We start from the raw sequence: 9,469 nt of genomic DNA, 5'->3' as shown, positions 1-9,469 counted from the left end.
CGATCATCGCGTAAACGATTGGCCCTCTGGCTTGTCAGTCACTGCCATGACGTTCATTGTGAGAGACGTGCGCGGCTGCGCGCTCCAGTAACTTTCCACACTCTACAGGCGCCGCATGCAATGTTTTTGTCAGGAGACAGGAGTAACAACTGCAGATTATGAGTTACCTGCGGTGAGTCCGACATAATGAATCCACTAACACGACACAGCGAATGCCGGTGGTAAACACTCGTGTTCCAATACTCGTGCACGAGTTTTGGGAGGCGTTCCCTCGAAATGAGCTGTGAAGGAGGGGGGCTGTTCTTACGCATGTGCTCATTTCAAAAACTCAGTAACAGTCTTTGGTTTCTCAGTCGACGAAAAGATCCTCTTTAGCACCTTTAACATTGACTAAGATTAATAAATGCTTCAGACATATTTTTTTTTTATTTTATAGCTCAGGAGATTTAATGGAGCTCTCACTTATGACCAACTTTGTCGGATTTTTAGAATCCATACACTGTAAAAAAGAATTGTTGGTTTAACTTAAAGTTACCTGGTTGCCTTAAAATTTTAAGTTCATTGAAATTAAAAATTCGAGTTAATACAATGAAGGTGATTAGTTTAATCAACAGAAACTTAAAAAATTATGTTATCTGAACCACTTTAAAGCATTAGTTCAATTCAGAATTCAAATTTCCTGATAATTTACTCACCCCCATCATGTCATCCAAGATGTTCATGTCTTTCTTTCTTCAGTCGAAAAGAAATGAAGGTTTTTGAGAAAAACATTCCAGGATTTTTCTCCGTATAGTGGATTCAACAGTTACGAAACGAATTTAAACGTCACGCGTGACCTTTCCAACGTGATTACATAATGCGTGGCTCATCGCAGAGCAGTGCAAGACGAGCATTTGTGGTTAAAAAGAATATAATTTTTACTTTATTTTTAGAAAATCACAGATTGTTTCACTAGATAAGACCCTTATTCCTCATCTGGGATCATGTAGAGCTCTTTGAAGCTGCACTGAAACTGACATTTGGACCTTCAACCCACTGAAGTCCACTATATGGAGAAAAATCCTGGAATGTTTTCCATAAAAAACGTAATTTCTTGTTTTTATATATAATTGTAATGCATTGTATCTTTTAATAATTAATTGTGCAGATTACTTCTGAAATTGGTTGCTTGTCATGTGTTTTAACGCATTATACTTTTTAAAGGTGTAACATTGAATAGATATAAGTATTATAACTTAGTTATCCATGAAGGCATAATTAATGCATTAAACCTGCTTTTAAAATGCATTATATACAAAGGCTCCAAGTGAAGTGTTACATGAAATCCAAAGCAGTTTTGTTTGTTTGTTTTGAACCGTTCTAGTTTGTGTCAGCTTTAGTTTTTGGATTAGACTTTCCCTGACAAGATTTAGAGCAGCACTATTGTAGTTGAGTGACCTGAGCCACCAATGGCATGCTGATGTCTTCTTTTTTCTTTTTTCCCCTCCTTCTTTTACAAAAGCGACAGCATAAGCTGAAACCCTAGTCCATTTGTTTTGTCAGGACAAAGAGCCAGGAGAGGGGGAGGCTTTGGCCACTCTAAAGTAGGGGGTAGTAAAGGTTTGTTCCCCTGCAGGGCAGTTGTGGACGGGGGTGTTGTTGTGGTTTGTGTGCAGCTCAGATCGTGTGTTTTCTCAGTGCTAAAGGAAATTGCATCAGTATGCATTATCCAGCTGGGAGGAGGGCCGAAGCCGAGCTCGCTGTCTGTCTCTCTCTCTCTCTCTCTCAAACTTCCCATTAGAGCGGAGAGACACCGGCAGACGTAGTCATGGGTGCAGCGGACCTGACGCGCTCCCTGTCGCTCAGTGCATGGACTTACACTGGATTAATGAACTAAATCTATTTATTTATTTTCCATATTTATGTTTTTCTTCTATCTTGAGTGTGGACACTGAGCACTATGCACTCCAGAGTGAAATCGCGGAGCTGTGATAATTACCTGAGTATAAAGGTAAGCGCTGCACTGGTGCATGTTACATCTGACACCCTCCCTCCAAATCACAGGTATCATTGTTATGCTTTGAAGAAGATGATTTCTTGTTATTAAACTTCAAATTAAGAAAGCATTCATCACTTTTCAATTGGGATCGTGATGGTCCTATCAAAGAGGAAAACTGTTGGTGTTGAATGGAAAGTATTTTCTAGCATTTAGTTTCCTTACAAAAAGTTAAGTCACCTTTATTTCTATTGCGCTTTACAGTAATAAACAGGAAAATAATGATGCAAACTTCATCAAATATGAGTCAAATTCTGCTAATATTGTCGTTATTCAGCTCAGATCAGAAAGCATTGACTGTATCATGGTACATTTATATTCACCATTATTCATTTAGTAGATGCTTTTATTGAAAGTGACATACAAACGAGGAAATGTCATGGTGATTTATTGATATATACCATTACCATTATTACTTTTTGGTTGTTTTTCACTTAATTCAGTTCTAATTTTAAGGCCTTTTAGGGATATAAAGATCCATGTTTTATGGAAGAACTTATATGGAACTAGTTTAACAGCGCAGTTTTAACATAATTTGACTCAGCCTGCCTGGAAATAAGTGGCATTAGGACTAGGCTTGGGCTTTTGTGCAGTAATCCAGACATCATGGGAGCGGCGTCTTGAATTGATCCCTCAATTAGAGCACTTTTAACTCCTCTCATAATTACTTCTGAAACGATAATTTGCCATGTCACAGCAGGTTCATGGTGTGTGTGAGCTCTGATGCTGGGTTTGTTGTGTGTGTTTGTGTTGTCATGCTGTAATCGCTCATATATTCGCTATAGAACCTGTTTTAGAGCGGCTGCGTGTTGCTTTTGTCCTCCCATGAGTCAATGCACATTCCATCTGTAGACGTCAACCTGTTCGACAGCTGCCACTCACATCAGGTGCGGTGTTTACAGAACTTGTCTTCTTTCAAACTGATGGATTTAGCGAGGGAGTTCACGATTATGGCATTCCGGCTGATGACTTTTAAATAATTGCAATTGATAGTTGTAAGCTTAACACACATACACCTTGGAATGGATTCACATCAATCTTGGAAACAATGATATATGATTTCTATAAGAATAGTATTAGTAAACACACATTGCATGGGATATAAAGATGTGAATAGAAATATTTCAAATAATTCTTTTAAATAATAAAAAATCATATATAAAATATCATACAGCGCATGTACATATATATACAAAAGTTTGGAAACATTAAGTTTTTTAAATGTTTTTAAAAAAAATAGTCTCTCCATCTTACCAAGGCTGCATTTATTTGATCAAAAATGCAGTGAAAACAGTAATATTGTGAAATATGTTTACATTTTAAAATAATGGTTTTCTATGTGAATATATTTTAAAATGTAATTTATTCCTGTGATCAAAGCTGAATTTTCAGCATCGTTACTCCAGTCTTCAGTGTCACATGATCCTTCAGAAATCATTCTAATATGATGATTTGCTGCTCAAGAAACATTTATTATTATTATTGATGTTAAACACAGTTGTGCTGCTTCATATTTTAATGGAAACTGTGATTTTTTTTTTTCCAGGATTCTTTGATGAATAGAAAGTTTAAAATAACAGCATTTGTTTTAAATAGAATTTTTTTTGTAATATTTATTAATTTCATAAATGTCTTTACTGCCAAGTAAAGAAGCATTTGCAAAAAAAGCATATTTCTTTCTTTCTTTCTTTTTATTTTATTTTTTAAATCTTGAATGGCAGTGTATCATGATTTCCAAAAAAAAAAAAAAAAGAAAAGAAGAAGGCATCTAAAACTGTTTTAAACATTGATAATAACACGAAATGATCTTTGAATGATTTCTGAAGGATCATGTGACACTGAAGACTGGAGCACTGATGCATAAATTTCAGGAGTAAATTACATTTTACAATATATATAGAAATCAGTTAAGTTAAATTGTAATAATATTTTTGTTTACTTTACTTACTGTATTTTTGATCAAATAAATGCAGTCTTGCTGAGCAGAAGAGACTACTTTCAAAAATTATGTAATAATAGATGTTTTTATCCTAATAATTTTTTTGAATATTACACAGAAAGACTGTATATATATATGTATAGATGTATGTATGTATTTCACACTTGAAATAGTTAATCCTGGGTTATCTTGCTTCACTTTTCACATTGATCACAATTTACCCAGGGTTAACAATGAATCCTGGGTATTCATAAGCTGTACATTCCTAAACCCTGGGTTAACATCCTTATTTGCATATTTTCTCTGTCATTGTCATTGTTTGGACGATCACAGCACACAACCTGTTTACATAAAGGCTCTAGAATTGTGCATCCTTATATTATATATTGCCAATTGTACTATCAAGTTTATACTGAATGGACTGTACGGACTATAAAGGTAAGAGTGAAACGTTGTATTCACTAGAAATGTTTTCTCTCACCTTTTGACATTTTCCCCTCAAACGCTTAAACTACTGTTACAGCACGCAGTGTTTCCATGACTGTTTCCAAATATGAGGTTTGTGATTGGTTGTCGGTTGCTAAGCATCCACTTGTAACATTATAACACTGCATCGTTTCACACTGTACACGTTTGTCACCGCAATGCAGGGTTAACAGAGCACATGCTGCTGAATTACAAGTCTGAAACCAAAAGCATGGTTTAGAACGTCGATAACCCAGGGTTAAGTGCAGCATTAAAAGCCCTAATATGTGTTGTTAGCACCACCTGAACGTTTTGTATGAATTCCAGGTTTAATTGTAAGAATTATAAAGAAACACAAAGAGTTCCGGACGCTGTCTGATGATCTACATTGGTTTTCCTAATAGCCAGTTCAGCATCACGTATCTCAGTCGTCAAATCCCTACTGTTGACCCATTGTATTTTTCCTCCTCCATTATCATGCATTTGTCACCAGACAGCTCTATAGATGCTGCATTGACACCTGCATATAGGAGGTGTGTGGCCGCGCTCCCAGTGGCCGCTGCTCCTCTCCTGTTTCACTCCCGCGGTGGCTTCATGCTCCACTGGAGAGCTGGTGCGCGAGGCCTTTGTCTTCCTGACCCACTAAACGCGCCCGCTGCCCTTCCCGTCAGACTGTCAGGAGTTCACACATGGTTTGTTTAGCGCTCTCTTCGAAGGCTGTCGTTTAGAGCTGCTTCGTTTGGCAAATCACAGCTCCTGCTTAGTTACTGTATGTTTGCATTGCAGTAAAAGGTGGTTAAGTGGACCTCGAGTCTATTAGAGCATTAGTGGCACCAGTGATGTCAATCATTTGTAAAAACAACATCTTTTGTGGTCTGTTCAGGTTCCCACGGTCTTGGGAAAACCTTCAAATTGTGGTTTCCAGGCCTGTAAAAGTTATAGAAATCAATGAAATCTTAAAGTCATGGTTATTTCTGTAGTGAATATCAGTTTTATATTTAATCGTTAATCATAAATGTGTGTATCTATTATGTATTATTTAAAAAAAAATAAAAAAATAAAAATAAATAAATATATATATATATATATATATATATATATATATATATATATATATATATAGTTTTATATTTAATCAATAATCATGAATGTGTATATATTATGTATTATAAATAATGAAATAATATAGAATTTTATTATTGCCGTTTATTATTTATTATATATATTTTTTTATATATTTTAAATATTAAAATGTGTACATGTCCTTATATATATAATACAATAATATTAAATAAAAATGATAAACAAATATTATTATTATTATTGCTGTATTTTTTTTATTAATTATATTTTATAATGTTAAGAAATTAATAAAGATATTTACACATCACGCCATATATAGAAAAATGATAAAACAAATAAATGGAAATTCATCAAAAGTTGTGGGAACCCTGTTGAATAGTAAATTCTTGTAATTTCATTCAATTAGCATACAATGAAATTGCACGGGAACTTGATATATTTCCATTTTACAAAGAAAATGTGAATGGTTGTTATCTTCTAGATGGTTGCTATGGTGTTCTGGATGGTTGCTAGGGAGTTTCTAGGTGGTTGCTATGGTGTTTTCATTTTGGATGGTTGCTTGTTAATTTCTTATTGTCTCAAGGGGATTCTCTTCTCTTTTTTTCTTTGATCACTTCAAAAAAAAAAAAAGTAAACAAAATGCTGCATGATTCTTAGATGTTCACGGTGCAAATGATGTGTTGCAGTTTAAATCCCTAAATCTGCTGTAATGGAGATGTTTGACTAAACAAAAACAAAATGTGGCTGTACCTTCTGTAGCAGATGTCAGTCTGTTTTAATAGAGAACAGAGACACCTGGAATCCATGTCGTTTGGTCGCTGATATAATTACGGGTCCAGTTCTCATCCAGCACCTCCACCGTCTACCATAAACACCATCAAAGAGGGCGGATTCCTCAGCGTCCCGCTCCTGCTCCAGATACCACACACATCTACGCTTCCTCCAAGCCCACACTTGTGCTTTGGCTGCTATTAAAAGCTCTTTTACTGGCTTCAGCCAGGTGAAATAACTTTTTCAAGGTTATGGAAATGCGTCAGAAGCTCTCCTTCTGCCCAGTCTTATTTATCTTTCATCTTCAAAGCCTCACTTATCTCCACCTCTCTTGAAGTCCTCCGTCCAGTGCTGTGCTCTTGCCATATGTTTAGTCTTCTCAGACTTTAAAAGTGGTGTTTTGGGTGGGGGCGCACTGATACTGATATGCAGGGCATCCTGAATACAGTTTGCGGGTTCAAACATCTTGTTCAAAAGATCTTCAAACCAAAGCCAGGCTTCAGACTCCACTAGTGACTCTTTGAGGGGGTTTGAACCCCATTTATTCATTTTTGAATGCCCCACAGGAAGTTAAAATAAACAAAAAAGTTAGTCTGTGATATTTTTCAATTGATGCGTGAACAAAACTTTATTTGTTGCACGCCTGTCATCCAGTAATCGCAATCATTTGTGCTTTGTTACTTTTGACATGAAACAAAGTTTTAGAGTGTGTTCACACTTGTAGTTTGGTTCGTTTGGTCCGAACTAGGGCTGCCCTCGACTAAAGAATTTTTTAGTCAACTAATAGTACATTTAAGCGATTAGTTGACTAATCGATTAAATTAGTCGACTAATCACATTGTATTAATAAAGCTTATAAATCATAATAATGAGCCTTTAATCGTCTATACATTGCCTAATCAGAGTTCAAGCGCACACATAAAGCCTGCCACAACACACCGGCAAAAGTAATGATTATGAATGTGGCATGAAAAAAAAACAGAAGGAGACGATCTGAATATTTTTATAATTTGTTGATAAACCAGTGTTTTGTGTGTTTTCGGCTGCAGAGATGAAGTCGACGATGCTGACTCATCATCTCCGCAGTAGTGGACACGCGCATATGCACGTTTCATAACATAATCTTAGAAATATTTGTTTTATATTTGAATTGTTTCATTTAAAAGACATTTCAAGCTTTACATAGATGTATTTCTCATGTCTGTAAGTATATGCTGAGTTTCGGTTCATTTTTGTGACGTGCTCAAGTTCACTTGAGACCGAGACGGCAGAAAGCGCATCCTCTTTGTTTTCATTATTTTACAAAAGCACAACGTTTTGGTGTTGTTGTGAGTTTACAGAAATAAAAGCAAACCATTTACAGTTTCGAATTTCTGATTATTTGTATCTGTATGACCAAAAATTATGCAATATTTTAAGTTAAATGCAAGTGATCGCACTGGCGCCTCCGTGTCACACAGTAAGCCACTCTCCACACAAACACTTATTTGGATATGCTCCAAATAATAGTGCATGTTTATCTAGGTTAACGTTAGCGTGAGCGAACTTGTAAAGTTGCTACTACTTACAATGATGAATGATAGGCGAATGTTTGGATTTCCTGCCGTTAACGATCTGTCCGTCACAGACTGCGTGACTTCGCCACTTCCTGTGAAGTTTTTTTTTTTTTTCTGCGACTAACTGACTAATACCAATTTCGGTTGACTTAGCCTCTTCTAGTCAACTAGAGATTAGTCGACTATTAAGGGGGAAGCCCTAGTCCGGACCAACAAAAACAATAAAAAACATATAGTTCTTGTCCATTTAGCGTTCCCATTGGCATTTTTAACACTGAACCTAAAGATACCGAACCTAAAGGCATAGTGATACATTCACAACCTAAATTGGTCGGCTTTTATGACGTATATTTCGTGACAGAACTTGGCGAACATCCAAAACAATGCTGTGTTCTGGGATAAATGCGCTCGTAGTTTGTGTGTAGCCTACATATGATGGTATTGTGACCAGCTGAGAATTCGTGAAGAGCTTATAAAATGTGTAAAGGAGTCAAAACAGCGTCAGGAATCCCTCCATCACACACAAACGAAGATCTGCTGCCATGAGACACGGTTCTGATGCCTGTACCGAACTGTAACGGGCAACATGACTATGACAAAAAAAAAAACAGGTATGCTTTAGCATTCTGTCCTTTTTAGGGTCTCATCTTGTGAAATCATGTCCTGTTTTTGGTTCGTTTACATGTCTTTGGTCCAAGTTGCATTCATATTTCATTCAAACCGCACCAGAGTTCATTTGGAAGCGGACAGAGACCCATCTTTGTGGTCACCAGGGTTCAGATGGCAGTGTTCACACTCGCACGAGAGTTTGTTTTAATCGAACCAAGTGTGAACACACCCAAATTCTGTCAATTTTATTAGGAAATACAATTTTTGTGCTCTTTAATGTTGCATGACAGATGACTGTAGTGCCTCAGTTCAAGCGGCACATGAACTGATCATCTTTTCCGCTTTACTACTAGTTATAGCACCAAATAAACATGAATGAACATCAGAAGGTATGTTGATAAGTACAACTGTACAGTACCACCAAAATGTATCATGTCTCATGTAATCGCTCAGTCAGTTGCTCAGCTAGCATGATTAAGTAGTAGTTGGTAGTCTGTATTTATGTGTGTATATATATATATATATATATATATATATGATGAAAGGGCCCTTTGGTTCAGTTTATTTTGACAGTCTTAGGTCACATGGCCCGAGGCTTTGGAGGCTCCTGGCAGTCCGAGGCCCGAGGCACTGGTCCCACTGGACCAGTCTATAATCCTGTCCTGCCCAAGGCAGTATTTTGTAGCCTGCCACAATTACCTAAAAAAGTACCATTGAACGATGTTAGAAATCATGTTGCCTTTCCTCCCATTGTTAGCCTTTCCTTTAAAATGCGGTTCTACTCTTCCCTGCAGTTTCAGCGCACTGTGATTATTTCTGGAGCTCTGTGAGCCGCAGTGCCGCTAATGTGGGAGAGTGATTTAGTTTCCTAGAGCGTCAAGAAAAACTTTCTGCAGGAGGGATGAAACAATGGCCGCCCTGTGGAGGAGTCACGGCATGTGGACGACACATTGTCATTGTCTAATACAGGGCCAACAGAGCAGAACAAACAGGGAAAGTTAAAGTGAGAGC

At 36.8% G+C, this 9,469-nt stretch overlaps 1 protein-coding gene across 3 annotated transcripts in view; it reads left to right on the top strand.

The window, feature by feature from the left end:
- Positions 1-1,591: 1,591 nt before the first annotated feature.
- Positions 1,592-9,469, top strand: part of zgc:158766 (uncharacterized protein LOC100009641 homolog) — a 58,993-nt gene continuing 51,115 nt past the window's right edge. The window contains exon 1 of one of the 3 annotated variants that reach the window (XM_048152159.1): positions 1,592-1,990. In XM_048152159.1, coding sequence (XP_048008116.1) covers positions 1,940-1,990 — 51 coding nt within the window. In that variant the 5' untranslated portion in view covers positions 1,592-1,939. The remainder of the gene's footprint in view (positions 1,991-9,469) is intronic. The other 2 variants (XM_048152160.1, XM_048152161.1) reach the window with 2 other exon arrangements.

The sequence above is a fragment of the Megalobrama amblycephala genome, linkage group LG13, assembly GCF_018812025.1.
Source record: "Megalobrama amblycephala isolate DHTTF-2021 linkage group LG13, ASM1881202v1, whole genome shotgun sequence".
In the NCBI taxonomy this organism is placed as follows: Eukaryota; Metazoa; Chordata; class Actinopteri; order Cypriniformes; family Xenocyprididae; genus Megalobrama; species Megalobrama amblycephala.
Note: the sequence above shows the minus strand (reverse complement) of the source record. Positions and strands in the feature narration are given on the sequence as shown.